The sequence below is a fragment of the Lodderomyces elongisporus genome, chromosome 7, assembly GCF_030384665.1.
Source record: "Lodderomyces elongisporus chromosome 7, complete sequence".
In the NCBI taxonomy this organism is placed as follows: domain Eukaryota; kingdom Fungi; phylum Ascomycota; class Pichiomycetes; order Serinales; family Debaryomycetaceae; genus Lodderomyces; species Lodderomyces elongisporus.
The window spans coordinates 885,632-900,577 of record NC_083679.1 but is presented as its reverse complement, the minus strand read 5'-3'; the positions used below and the strand labels follow the sequence as shown (position 1 = coordinate 900,577).

General features: G+C 35.7%; 3 protein-coding genes across 3 annotated transcripts; 1 reads left to right on the top strand and 2 right to left on the bottom strand. All coding sequences in view use genetic code 12, as the record gives it.

Annotated features, from left to right (window-relative positions):
* Nucleotides 1–3,333: 3,333 nt before the first annotated feature.
* On the top strand, nt 3,334–4,044 carry rex2 (Phosphatidylinositol 3,4,5-trisphosphate-dependent Rac exchanger 2 protein; the record flags this gene model as incomplete). The annotated part of the gene is made up of 1 exon (XM_001523657.2): nt 3,334–4,044. The coding sequence occupies one exon, from the start codon at nt 3,334–3,336 to the stop codon at nt 4,042–4,044; it is 711 nt and encodes a 236-aa protein (XP_001523707.2).
* Nucleotides 4,045–4,382: 338 nt separating this feature from the next.
* Nucleotides 4,383–11,075, bottom strand: BEM2 (rho GTPase-activating protein; the record flags this gene model as incomplete). Its single annotated transcript, XM_001523656.2, has 1 exon — nt 4,383–11,075. The coding sequence occupies one exon, from the start codon at nt 11,073–11,075 to the stop codon at nt 4,383–4,385; it is 6,693 nt and encodes a 2,230-aa protein (XP_001523706.2).
* A 2,847-nt stretch (nt 11,076–13,922) lies between these two features.
* On the bottom strand, nt 13,923–14,373 carry PVL30_005258 (uncharacterized protein; the record flags this gene model as incomplete). Its single annotated transcript, XM_061119671.1, has 2 exons — nt 13,923–14,317; nt 14,370–14,373. The coding sequence occupies 2 exons, from the start codon at nt 14,371–14,373 to the stop codon at nt 13,923–13,925; spliced, it is 399 nt and encodes a 132-aa protein (XP_060975654.1).
* Nucleotides 14,374–14,946: the final 573 nt, after the last annotated feature.

Genomic DNA, 14,946 nt, shown 5'->3' with positions numbered 1-14,946 from the left:
TAAGCATCAACCTCTCAACTCAACATTCTTTTCTATAACAAATATACGTATATGTACAATGTATGTATACATTGTATATATACATTGCTTAAACCAGTAATTAAATAGCACTTGTTACTGTTAGAGAGAAGAATGGTGTGGGAGTAACAATAGAGCATAACCGAGAGAGAGAAGTAAACATGTATAAGTCTATATGTATATACAAGGTTATAGATTGTGATTGGGTCAAAGGTTACTCTATAGTTGTTGGTGAATAATGTAAAGTTGTGGTTGATGACAAACACCTTTTGCTCTTTATCTCCGCACCTCAACCACAAAATGGATTTTTTATTTTTTATTTTTTATTTTGTTTTTTTTACAAAGGACAAAAAAAAGAAGAAAGAAAAAAAATGAGAAAATGAAAAAAAAAGGCAAAACGGGTAAAACTTCGGAATCGGATACTCATTGCAATTCGTGTACCAAGCTTTTCCCGAATACATGGTGAAAAAACACTTCTACCCTACTACGATTGACCCTTTGCCTATTTCAAAACGTATCCCACATTCTGTTTAGATATGTACAAACAGACAGAAGTACAATTACAAGGACAAACTCAACTCAAACTTAAACGCAATTATAATACAATCAATACACTCTTTCTCTGTCTCTTTTAGTGTTGGTAGGTCCCAACTTTTTTTTTTTACTATAATCTGAATATATCTAATGGTAGCTCAGTTACTGATTGTGGTTCCAATAATGATTACGGATGCAACAATCAATAAATGCGGCTGAGTCAGAACCAAAAAAAAAAAGATCAAACTCCCCCCCTCCCCCCTTCCCAAAAAAATAAATAATAAAAAAAACAAAATAAAACAAAACTAACCTTTCCTTTTCTCCCTCCTTGCCCTTCTTTCTTAATAGCAAACCTCTCTTGCTTCTCCTTATCCTTATCCTTATCCTAACCACATAATACCATTATTCTTCCAGCATTAACAACCGCAATGAAATGGTTACCAAAAGAATGACCGTTTCCATATTCCATATCTCGTAGATCATTAACTCAAAAGAAATAGTTGTACAAGCCTCCTAAAGCCGTGTTTTTACGTATTCTTTTGTTACTCTACATTGATTAAAACCATTAGTAGCATTACAAGCATCGATGAGTAAAGCAATTATTTAACAACATTAACAACATTAACAACAACAATATTGAAACATTGAGACATTGCGGCAATTTATGGAAAAGTTAGCACATGCTTTTATATCAAAATCGGAAAAGCAAAAGAGGCGATAGCGGGTTCCATTTTTTTTTTTTTTTTGGGAAACACAGCCTTGTTTGGAACCACAGTTAAGGTACCAAAATCTGCGAATTTTTAGGTTCTTTCGTTCTCTCTTTTAAGTTCGGATTGAAACACAAATTGACCAGAGGAAGAGCAATGTTTATTTGCTTGGTTGCTTGGTTGTTTAACAATGTTAACTATTTACTTGCTTACTAAAGAAATCTCTAGAGTTTATGAACTGGATGATAAAGAAGTATTACAATGTTTCTTCTTATTAATTTTTTCAGTTTATTCTCTCTTTTTTTTTCCCCCTTACTTCCGCAAATATGCGGATTTTTAGATAGAGAAGAAAAAAAAAATACACGAAATTAAAAAGAAAGCGACGGGAGAGAATGGTGGGTATAAACTCCGTTCATTTACGCATCTTCAATTCATTAACGATTTATATTGATTTTAACATATTTGTTTATAAAGGTAAAGTATACTATGCTTAATGTCCTGGAAGAAGACAAAGCACTAAGGGGAGCAATGTACTGAGTAACATCATTGCTAGTAACCGAATCAACAACTACTTTTATTACTATTGTCGATGGTTTCGTTTTTACCTTATTTCCTGCTTTTTATGTTCTTCTATATTCTATTGTCCTTATTTTGTATCTACATAAAGGTGCCTTGTTAAATCAAAAATCACGTGATCAAAATCAGTCCTCTTTATTTTTTTTTCTGAGAAACTCTTTACGCGACACAACCACTATTCCCCACGCCAGAGTAAACAAACTTTCGCAGTTACCATCAAATTGATTCACAAACAAACTTGAAGCTGTCAAAAACATTTATAGTTTTTCCTATCTATAAGCTACTTGAGCATACACATTCAATACTTACATTTGTATCCATTCCTTCGATAATGTCTCCAAACACAGCTCAATCACTAATTACACTCTACCATCTCATACATATCCCAGTCACTTTACTCATTGACTCTTCAGTCATCATCCCCAAACAATATCATCTCAATTTAACCAATATCTTGGTCAACTTCCACGTTTCACAGAACAAGGATATCTTGCTCCTATACCCACAAACATGGTTCAAAACATTCATATTCATTGAGTGCATATTTCAGCTTCCATTGTTTATATATTTTGTATGGAAACACAACAAGAGAGAGTTTGACACCAGGTATCATGCATGGTCATTGATTTATGGGTTCAATGCCAGTTTCACGACATTAGTATGTATGATGCACATTATATTCGAAGGAAGTGTATTTGGCTTACTGGAATTGGAGATAGTCAAGTTGGTGGGTATCTATTCACCTTATCTAATTATACCTTTTATAATCTTGGTAAGGTCCTTGCATCACTTGAGATAAGCTATATACGAAACTAAAGTTTAAGCAAAGAGAGTGGTAAAAAAAAAAGAAGATTGAATCCCTAAAAAAGAAACAAATGTAAATTCAAAACAGTGAATTAAAAAGAAGGTAAAATCAAAATAGACCAAAAATAAATTACTAGCACATTGGTGATAAACACTATTGAGTAAGGAATAAAAAAAAATGTAGAAATAAATCCCTAAATAAACGTAATAATACCAAGAGTAAAGCAATAAACATGCACAGCACATGCTGCTATATTTTGATAAACTTTATATATTTCAATAATCTTTACTATCAGACAAGTACAGAATAAATAAGCTGGATACTGCTTGGTTTCAACCATGTTGAAGTTTGTCTTTTTTTACAAAATTACAAAAATATGAAGAAAAAAAAGGCGTTTCTATATCTTCATTCACTTAAAGTTAAAATTACGTAGTCAAGCAATAAAGTACAAAAAGAAAAAAAATGTAAAATATAGAGAGAGTGAATGAGAAAGAGACACCAAAAGATGTAATAAAATGAGAGTTGCAAACCTTACAAAAGATCATTCCCCAAAAAAAATAAAAGGAAACCCCCCCCCCCCTTCCCCGAACATAAATGCTACGTCACTTACGCTCAATAAGGGCGTTTCAAATATATAGACCTACCACTATTACTAGATTGTACTCTGTGACAAAGCCACTCATCTTAGATAAAATGACAGACGAGTCCAAAAGCTCAACCTCACAACCTCTGTCACCAGCATCGCCCAAATCTCCTAGTGAAAATAGCCCTTTGGGTAAGATGAGGGACTTTTTAGCATCAACAAAGAAACCTAAACGACCTTTAGTATGGGTCGACTGTGAAATGACGGGTCTTGACGTATTGGGTGAAGACCGTATCATTGAAATTTGCTGCATTGTAACCGATGAAAACTTGGAAGTCTTGGGCAATGGCGATTATTACGAAAGCACAATCTATTACCCACAGGAAACCTTGGATAAGATGGATGAATGGTGCCAAACAACGCATGGACAACTGGGGTTGATCCAGCGAATATTAGATAACCCCGATAGGACTTTGGAAAAAGTCCAAGCTGAATTACTCGAATTTTTGAAAAAGTATATAAGCGGACCCAAAATTGGTATCATGGCCGGAAACTCAGTACACATGGATAAGTTCTTTATGATGAAAGATATGCCCGAAATTGTTGAGTTTTTGCATTATAGACTCTTGGATGTCTCATCAATAATGGAGTTTGGCAAACGCCATGCACCAAAATTGATGGATCTTCAACCCGATAAGATCCAAAGTCACACGGCCAAATCAGATATCTTGGAAAGCATTGCCCAATTGAAGTGGTTTAGAGAACACTATTTCAAACTGTCAACAGAAATTGATCAAGTCATTAAAAAGCTTAAGGAATAGGCAAGAGCTGGTCAAACTAGAGGTGTCTGTGTCTGTGGGGAGAAGATAGTGTGTGAGAGAACGAAGGAAAGAAAGAAAGAAAGAAGGAAAGAAAGTCCAATAACCAATGCATTAAATGCATTAGACCAAATTTGTAATCAATTTAATTAGCTTTCTACTTTACCTGTCTTATCTTTTTTTTGCTCTATTTGTTTATATTCTCATATTTTGTATTCTTCGTATTTTTTTGGTCTTCTTCTTCTTCTTCTTCTTTTATATTCTCTATTTCATTTTACCTTTAATACTTTGTTTCATTTGTAATTACAAACTTATACATATAGCAATATATAAATATCATTCTATTCAAAAATATCATCATAATTTAAAATCATTTTCTCCAACACCAGATTTATAAATCCAAAATTGTGAATCAAAATGTCAAGCGAGCTTGCCTCCGTGAGTGTTGGACCAATGACGGTAGCAATGTTTGAGGTGGTCATCTTATTTGTTTCAGAATGCTCACAAACTTTGACCAAGTGTTTAATCAACCTTTTTAATGTGTTATAACTACTCTTTGGAAGCAACTCCAATATCTCTCGGTATTCATCAAACCCCTTGTTATCCTTGATAATATAAAATCTCTCAATTGCCTCGTCAGTTAAGATCGAATCTGGTAGCATCCGGAAGTATACTTTTAAAGTAGATGTCAACGTGTGTGTGTCATACTCTTTATCATCCATGCACCCCATTCGGTCAATGGTATTTTTGAGATTGTTGATTTCAGATAAACTCGTGGAAATACGATATACCCCAACTTCATCCAATCCTTCACTCTCAATAGCCTCAAGAAGCTGGTTTAGTACAGTGGGTATTTCCATCCTCTCACGTATACATATGAATTCCAATGGTAAACCAAATACGAGATTGTTGCTATTGCTACCTCCGCTGAATCTAAAATTCAACACCTTGGAGTAAAACCAGTGGCGGTTGGCATAATTGAGTTTAACGAGCCAGTCGTTAAGCTCATCATTTGATGTTGCTTGAAAGAAAAATTCATTTTCAGGAGAATCACCATCAATTTTGAAACTATATTGGAGTTGGTAAACTGGGAAAATCTTGCGGTTTCGAAGCGAGATACTAATATGTGCCTTGGCGGGTTTTTCACCCCTAGCATCCAGATTCGGCAAATCTTTGACCGAAACTATTTCACTACTCGAAAGAAACGGACGCGTTTTACTAAAAAGCCCACTAATCTTAAATCGAGAAGAACTATTGGATTTGTAAGATAAAGATTGTCTCTTGAGCGAGTTGTTTGATGACTTTTTCGACAAGATTGATGTAGTGCTATTATTAATGCTATCATTGCCGTGTATTCCATGAATGTTGTGGTTGCGAAAATTCCCGCTGCTGCTGCCGCCGGTGGTGGTGGTGGTAGTGGTGGCGCCGGTAGCGATGCCGCTGCTGTTATTGTTGGGGCCATGGATAGTGTTAAAATTGTTAACAGAAGTAGCACTCAACAGTGCCGTGCCATGGATGACATATTTTGTATCTCTCAAATACTTTTTCTGATTATCCATAAGCAAGATTCTTTGCTGTTCGCGTAAAACCCCGGAAAAAATAGGCGCTTTATCACTTTGTGCTTGTCGTCCATAAACATTCTCCATCAATTGCGAATTCACTAGCGTTTCATTCAATTTCAATAAGAAATCAAACTCTCTTGATTCGTGAAACGTAGCTTCCGAAGTCAGCGATGAGTTTGTTAAAGTCGACTCCTCAAAATCTTCAATCCCCAATTCCTTGATCAATTTGAAAATGAGGTAACGTTTATTGAAATTGACCATCTTTTTGTAAAAAGAAGGACACTTATCGCTTGCAATAAGATTTTCAATAATCCACCCAAAACATGGCAAAAGTGGTTCTGTTGATTGCAAGTCAAGTACTGATATATTCAGCGGGATCATTTCTTCGATGCTATTGAATTGCGAATTTCTTCTTGACTCATCTAACGCAAGCGCCGCTTTCACCCACAAGTTGGAAAACATTCGGCTCTCGGGACTATAGATAACATTGATGATTGCGGTTTCTACGCATGAGGGTATATGGCCATTGCCTTCAAAGACAAACTGATTATCATTCATCTTCAACTTGGAAATCTTGGTCATCAAAAGTAGCGTTTTCATTCTTTCGAGTCTTTCCTCAGTGGTGATATTTGGATCCGTTAACTGCACCAACAAGTACGTCTTGAACCTGAAATATAATTTAAACAACTTGCGAAACACAAGTGGAAATTGTTTCAAGACCAATTGTCTTTCTTCGGGAGAAACTAACGTTTCAAAAAAATTGAAAATGTTGGAAATCACAAGCTTCTCATCTTCTTCTCCTATGGCTGCTCCTGCTCCTACCCCTGCTCCTTTTACATTTCCGCTTCCGTTTCCGTTTCCTTTTCCTTTTCCATTTCCAACACCTGATCCAGAACCAATACCCGTAGGTCTTTGTAAATTAAAGTCCCACAATGCATTCAACTCGTACAAATTTTCTAAAATCTTGTACGCTTTAACCCAGTCCTCTGCTTTAATACCTTTATAGAATATGGTCAACAACTTATTAAATTTGTATAAAAATTTTTCAATCTTGTGCACATTTTTGGGACTGGGTAAGTTTCGGTTCATTGGTACTTCTGATAATGAGCTGTTAAACTTGTATTCGTTAATGAGATACTCATCAAATTTTGAAATCTCGTTAGGTCTATATGTCTTTTTGACAAATAACTTCTTCAATTTTTTGTAGTAAGAAACCAAACTTTCAAACAATCTTTCCAAAGAAGCATCAATCTTATTTGAATTGTACCATTGCAAAATTTCATTGCTAAACAATTTCAAAAGCTTGATCAAAATGGATTTATTTGACAAGTTTAGTGAAAAGTTTGAATAAAAATTATTGAGAAGCACAATAAGAACCTTTAAGATGTTAATTTGAATCTTCAAGAGTAATTCATAATCCACTTCGCCCATTTCTGTCAAGTCAATTGTTGGGTCTAAATCCCAGTTGGGGAAATTAATGGGCAATTGTGGTGTAGATTTCTCGAAATTTGGTTCATGCATCTTCCCAGTCACACCATTTGTATACTTGACCTCATGATTCATTTTTTTCAACAAGTGATTTTTCTTCATCACGCTCAATACTGCATTTCCCGAGTTCACAAACCTGTGCACCAACTTGTCCAACAATTCCTTTGTGGTCATAAAAGAATTATAATTAAGGAGAAACACAAATCGATACTCTGTCAAGTCCAAATGTACATCATTATGAAAATAAGTTGCATCAATTAAAAGCAAGTCAATGAGCCTATCGATAGTAGCGTATTTGGGAACAAAGCTATAAATTGTCTTTATTCCCTCCATTCTGGCGCTAGAAGCAACGTTGGAACCTGCACCCGACTGCGACTGCGAATGCGACTGCGAATGCGAATTTGAGTTTGAGTGTGAGTGTGAGTGTGAGTGTGAGCGTGAGTGCTTGTGAGAAGAGGAGCGTCTGTTGTTATCACTTTTTGGTGATATGGTGAAATTGTTAAACTTTTCAGAGCTCAAAATATCATCGACATCAATACCCAACCCAGGCAGGTCTTCCTCCTCGCCCCCATCTAATGAGCCAGCAACTTGGTCACGATCATCAACGGCACCGGATCCGTTAGAGTCCACTTCTGTAACAAAATCATCAATCCGAAATGTTAACTCATCATCTATAACCAAATTGTGTTTATTTACGGACGGATCCAATTGTTGTTGGTGGACTATTTTGTCATCTGCTACAGCCAATTCGTCATATTTGGCAAAATCGAGCTTAAAATAATTGTTGTTAAATGTTGGTAGCCGTGCAGAGGGATTGAAACCCTGATTATTGAGGCTCGATTCAAGTGATGATTGAGTTTCCACAGAGTTGACCGATAAACTTGATTGATTTTTATGAGGAAATGTTAAATCTAATGGTGTTGATGGAATCACCAGTTGCGAGTTGATCATTGTAAGGTATCCCTCTGGTAAATCGGGTTCCAAATTTAGCGATAATTTCATAATCTGCTCTAAATCAATCGAGTTGCAATTGACTTCAATTAATCTCAATAGCCCTTCAGTGATCTTGGCGTTGCTATCACTTCCTTCTCTTGTTGAGGAATGGTCATAATCATGATTTCTATTATGCCTTTGATTCATTTCGTCACGGAGCGCGTGTGGTTCAACGTCTTCGTCGTTGTTTCCACCTAGGTACAAGATCTGATTCAAGCTTTCGTTTGAAAATATAAAACCCATAGTATCATACCGCCTCAAGACATCTTCATTATATTTAATAATTTCGTCATGGTTATTCAAATTCGACAAATAGTCATTCCATCGATCAAACGAATAATTGATTCTTTTCCATATTGATTCCAACTCGTAAACATCAACATTTTCAGTAAGACCCAGGTTGTTGATCACCAAGTCACTGAAATAAGGAATCACTCTTTCCTTAGCATAAATCTTGCCCAAACCTCTTGGTGCCATGATATGGTACGACTCTTTTGATGGTGTCAGTTCCTGCTTTTCACCAAGAGTCGAGAGCCCATTGTCTCCGCCACTTGTTTCATGTACCAAATATCGCCGATCCAACTCAAACAACACGGGCGACCAATCATTCTTCAACAATTTAATATAGTCATTAGATACAAGTGACCAAATTTTGGTTAAACGCAAAACCGGCTGAGACAATATTATAGATGATATGCCCAACCATGAGGACATATTGCCTGACTTGTCCAAGAGACATCCCAAGTCAATCCATTTCTCCAATATCCTTGCTTTCGATTCTAAAATTGCAAAGCTCATTGATCTAGCCAGCGCTTGCTCAACAAAAATGTGGTTAATGAGCAATCTTGATAAATAGTGTATATGCTTATTATTGTTGAAAATAAGGGGATTCTTTTTGTAAAACTGGTTCTTGGTTTCCTTGGTAGTATTGATTGATGATGCCAAGAGCAATGACTTGTCAATATTTGAATTCCATGACGAGAAATATTTCAAATCCAAGTCGCTAATAGTCTTAGCAAACTCTATCAAGTTCACATCCTTCATAAACACCAGCGATGAAAGGTCCTTAAAAGGATCTGAATTTGTTGATGAAGTTGGTGCCGGTGTTGAAGTTTGTGTTGGCAGATCCAATACTAGTTCTGGCGCTGGAGCTAGGCTACTGTTATTGACCAAGTCAATTAGACCTTGTTGCTTAATCAACATTCTTTGCTTAAGGCTTGAAACCATACCTTGATCAAAATCCTGTACTTGTGAAAGAAGCTCTACGATCCTAAGAATGGAGGGTCCAACATCAGAGTTTAACAAAAACCCGTCAAAATGGGTTTCCAAGTTGCTCAATAATACAAGTGTTCGCTCGCATACCAATTGGGTCTTGCCAGCTAACTCAAACTTGTCGTCAAAAATTGTTTCGAGGTAATATCCAATGTATTGTAGTATTTGGCCAAAATTGGGTAAAAGAGGAAGTGTGCTTGTAATAGTATTGATTGACGGCTGATCAAGTGGATCTTCAGTGAAGAAAAAGAAATGAATAATCGATTCTAACGTGTTGTCATCATTGCTGAATAAATATGTCGTAAACCTATGGGTATGAAAGTCGTACCGAAGTTGTGGATGTGGAATGATGCTTGAAAAGTACGATATTGGCACAATTTTTCCTGGAGGTGACGCAAAAGTGCTTGTTTGTATTGATGGCTCTGATGGTTCCGCTGATTTTGCCATTTTTGTCGTTTTTGCCGTTTTATCTATTTTATCCATATTGTCCATATTGTCCATACTGTCTATATTGTCCACATTGTCTATATTGTCCATTTTGTCCAATTTTTCTATTTTTGTCGTAACGTTGGCGTCTGAGTTTGTCGAAATAGTAGTTGATGTTGTTGTCATTGGTGCTGTTGAATTCGTTGTCATGTCCACATTCGTTGCTAATGCTGGTGCTAGTTTGTCTTCGGGTTGAGTATGGATTGGAGTTTCAATCATTTGAGGCGAGGAAATACTGATGTTGCTTTTATCAAAATCACTTAGGTTATTAAATCTCTTTGTAGGGCTAGTTGAACTCATGTGATCAGCTTGTCTCGCAGAATCTGTTAAAGTTGCATCATCGCTTGCATTTGATATACTAGGCGCACCTCCTGTACTACTAAATTCATTTTCCAAATTGTTATCCAATTTGAAGCTTTTGATATTTAGATTTGATGCTGGTTTATACAAGTGAAGAAAGGAACCTTTTAATTCCACTCTATATATTTTCAAGTTTTGCTGATCAATATCCCCATTCTTGTTCACAATGGTGTTGAGCCACCCAGTCTTGACAACGGTGGTATCATAGTCTTGCTTCACCAATGCGCTAAGTCTGAGTGGACTCTGGTTATGTGGTTCTACATGTTGTTGTCCTTGTTGTTGTCCTTGTTGTTGTCCTTGTTGTTGTCCTTGTTGTGGTCCATGTTGTTGTCCGTGTTGCTGTGATGTTATGGTGTATGCCAGCTGTTGAGTAGAGCTCTTTGACGGAGTATAAGTAGATGCTAATGTAGACGTATTAGAAGGTGCGCGTGCAAGCTGAGCCCCAGTTATAGAATGATTTGCTCTTGTATTTTGCTTGTGAGTTGGAGCAGTTGGTAAAGTGGAGATTTCATCATGTGAGAGACGAGATTCGTTTGAAATAGTTTGTTGGTCGTGATCGTGTTCATTATTGTCTCCGCTCCTCCCATTTTCTTCTCTTTCTTCTCTGTCTCCATCTTCTCTTTCTTCCCTGATTGACATTATATCATCGTCGTTTCCACCGTGGTTTAGGTGGGTATTGCTTCTGTTGTTGTGGGTATAGTCCATGTGTCGCTCATAATATGATGAATTACCACCAGAGATGCTTCCCGTGGCTCCACTTTGGAGTGAGCTAGTATCATCATAGTCCTGGTTGTTGTTGGACCCGTTGGTGAATTTTGACGATAAACTTTTCCTCTTGTCCTTACCGTCTCTTTTTCCCCAGATCTTCCTCATCTTAAATTCTGACTGTTTGGTTGGTGGTGGTAAATTTGAAGGGAGGGGGGGGACTAATTGCAACTGATCAAATATATCTCTTGCAAGATCGACGAGTAACAGGAAAAAACTATAGAGGTTGCTGTTGTATATACTATTGTAGATACTGTTGTTGTTGTTGTCGGTGTTGTTCAAGTGTTTCTAATGTTACTAATGTTACTAGTATTGTAGAAGCAGTTGTCTAAGGTGATGGACTTCTAATGGTGGCAGACAAGAATTGGTAAATTTTGGTTGTCAAAATTTTATTCTAGTTTGTCGTTAACGAGTATTTTGTTGTAAATCGTGATTAAGTGTGTGTGTGTGTGTAATAGTTTATGCGTGTTCATGTATGTATCTACGTGCGCTAATAAAATTTACATAATGTATGTAAGGAAATATCAACGTATAAGGAAGGAAGGAAGGGGAAAATAAAAAATAATAAATAAAAAATAAAAAAAATAAAAAAATAAAAATAAAATTATTTATAAAATTATTCACATAACGATTAAGAGGAGGGAAGTGGAAGGTAAAACAGTACTATAACTTGTACTAGTGGTACAAACAATAGCCTGGAATGACAAAGTTTTAATGATCGTGTAATTATTTAATTTTCTGTATACGAAACCTCCTACACTAGAAGCTCCCTACAGATCAAACATTTCGTTACTCATTCCACTTTCCCATAGTTTGTTTATCTCTACAGTTTTCCATAAGACTTTACAGTTTGCTGGAACACAACAACAACAACAAAAAAAAAAAAATCATGTTGCTGATTAGGTTTAGATATTGTTAATCGTGGCGAAAGAGGTATGGCGAGTAATAGACAGGCTAAAACTATATCCTATTGTTGTTTAAGAGTGTACCTTCCCTTTTCTTTTCCTTTTCCTTTTCCTTCCCCTGTTACTTGTTCGTCTTGGTTCTCTCTCTTTTTCTCTTTACTATTGTTCTTCCATCACTATTTCTCTTTCCCCTCCCCTTCATCATACAAACTTTGTATAAGGACGTGTAATGTTCATTGTGGATCAACATTAGTCCTAATCGAGAAAGTGATGGACCTTTCAAACAAACAAACAAAATAAAAAACGTACAAACTCAAACGCGTCTACTGAAAAAAAAAGGCAAAAAAATAACTAACGTAAAGGACCAGAAAAAGAAACTTTTTATAGAAATAACGAAACATGTAAGCTATTTAGGTAATCATCAGAGTTTTAAAGCAATTATTAGCCAGTAATTGAAACTTACTTTAAGGATTCCTTTACAGTTTTGTTAATCTTTGGTGGATTAAAGAAATGAAAGAAAGAAGGAAAAAGAAATAGAAATGAAATACTGGGAGACGAGAAATAAGCCTATAGCTATACTGATCACATACAAACTTGCAATGTTTGGATATATTGTGGTTATCATTTCTTGTAGTTTAGTCAATGGCTACGTCAGCTGATGCCCCTATAAAGAGAATGAGAAACAAAACCATAGAATTCAACTTTTGATTGTTGTTTCCTCATCCTTCTCTTTATTTTATTTTATTTTATTTTGTTATTTTTTTGACTAATGAAAAACTTTTAATCGTCTAAATTCCAGAATAGAATGGAGTAGGAATTAACAAATTGAGTATTGGAGTGGATGAAAGTTTGTTAAATGGGTAAAGCTGGAGGTGAAGAAATATGCAATATGAAATATGAAAAAAAAAGAAAATGAACAATATCCAATAAACAAAGAACAAAGAACAAAGGACAAGAGATCAACATCCATTATTGTGCATAAACGGTGGATGATATATATCATTCTTATTCCAAGTAATTGTACATTCTCTTTTCAAGTTTTTTTTATTAGTTCCTTTTTATTGTTTCTGTTTTTTTGTTTCTTCATCAAACTGTTTTTTAAATGTAAGTTATAAATCACGTGACCACGTCACCTGCTCAGTTATTGTGCGGTGTGGTCTTTTCCTTTATCATTTTTTTATTATTATCTGTGAACTTTGTATAGTAAAGTTGTCTGGGGATGTTATAGACAAGCTCTGAGTACTTTCTCAACTTCTTTACGTAAAGGTTCGTGTCTTCTTCTTCTTGTTCTTTTGTTATCTTTGGTTATCGTCTAAAATAAAAAAAGTAATAAAAAAAAGTACAAAAAAAAGTACAAAAAGAGGCTGGAAACTATTGTTACACGTGAAATGCACCAACACCAAAACATGGCTTTTACTATTATCCCTGGATCAAAGTAAGGGTAATCTGAACAATGTTCAAATCGACAAAAATAAAAAAAAAAAATAGGAAGGAAGGAAAAGAGAAATTGGGCAAGCAAACATAGACGGTGATGTGGGCCCACACCATCAACACTCAGACGCACACGTATCAGCACACATACTTACACTTTAGCATTGTTAAAGAAGAAAAGGATTGCAAAAAGCAAAATAGAAATTTAACGGTACGGTGGCCAGGAGATAAGTTGATGACGCGTTCAAATTCTGTTTTTTTTTTTTGTGTTTTTAAATTTGACAAAAATAAGTGTCTCAAATTTTTAGCGTCTTGATAAAAAGTAAGACAAGGAGAATACGACATTGATATAGTATGTAGGATATTATAATAAGGAAATAGTATGAGTGTATATTTATATAATATATATATATATATATTTATATATATTTGTTAATGCCTTACGTCATCAACTTCTTCTTCTCCTTCTTCTTCTTCTTCTTCTTCTTCTTCTTCTTCTTTTTGCGGCTGCTACTTCTTCAAGTAATAATCACCAGAGGTTACATCATTTATTTTCTATTCATTTATGTACTATTATTATTATTTTTTTGTTTTCTTTTGTAATTTTTCAATTGCTTAGTTATCTAGTGTGGGCAGGTGGAGGTGGTCCTTCTGGTGCAACATATACATGTTTCTGATCACTCACTGTCAGTGGGGGTGGCGCATACCCCAAGTCATCATTATTTTGGGGTATGTATCCACCTCTTCCCCGCAGCACTAGTGGTGACTGTACCCCTTGTGATTCTACTTCAGCTGGTCTTTGTCTTTGTCCTTGTCCATGCTCGTGTTCAGGGTATGGTGGAGGCACATATGACTCTTGTGTTGTGTGTGGTGGGTAATTGTAGTTTGCATTGTTATAATACAAACCACTTGGTGGTGGTGGTGGTTGTTGTTGTTGTTGTTGTTGTAGTGGATGTTGTTGTTGCATATACGTCATTTGAGGTACACTGTTTCTAGGGTATACCGTTGCATTGCCTTGATTACTGGTTCCTATTCTTCTGCTTCTTCCTCTTCGTCTAAAGCATACCCATGCAAGTATTATTATAAATAAGGGAATTAGTATCAACCAAAATAACCACCTTCTTTGTTGTGTAGACCGTTTCGATAGTGTGATTATAGACTCTGTAGTGGTGGTAAGAATCATTTGTGGTGTGATAACTCAAAGAACAGGAAGTGAGGGAAGAAAGAAGAGTTGTTGCACTAAATTACATTAAATAAAATGGAATTCCAATAAATAAAATTTAGTGTAAAATTTAGTGTCAAATTTGGTGCAAATTTGGTGCAAAACAAATACCTCCTCGTTTCCCCCTCCTAAAAAGAAGCAAGAAGTATCAAAGCAGTTTCAGAAAACTGACCATAATATATACAACTATATATATATATTTTTATACAAGTTAGTCACAGTTTCGATTGCTTATGCTTTCTATCTACACAGCCTTGTGCCAAGCAGTTTGTCTTTATTCAAATTCTAAGGAAGGCAGGAGGAGGAGGAGGAGGAAGAAGAAGGGAAAAGAAAAGAAGGCTGAGGGTGAAGAATGTTGCATTTCTTGGAGTTGACCAAATTTTACTTAGCCATGATGTATGTGTTTCTTAGTGTGTGTTTC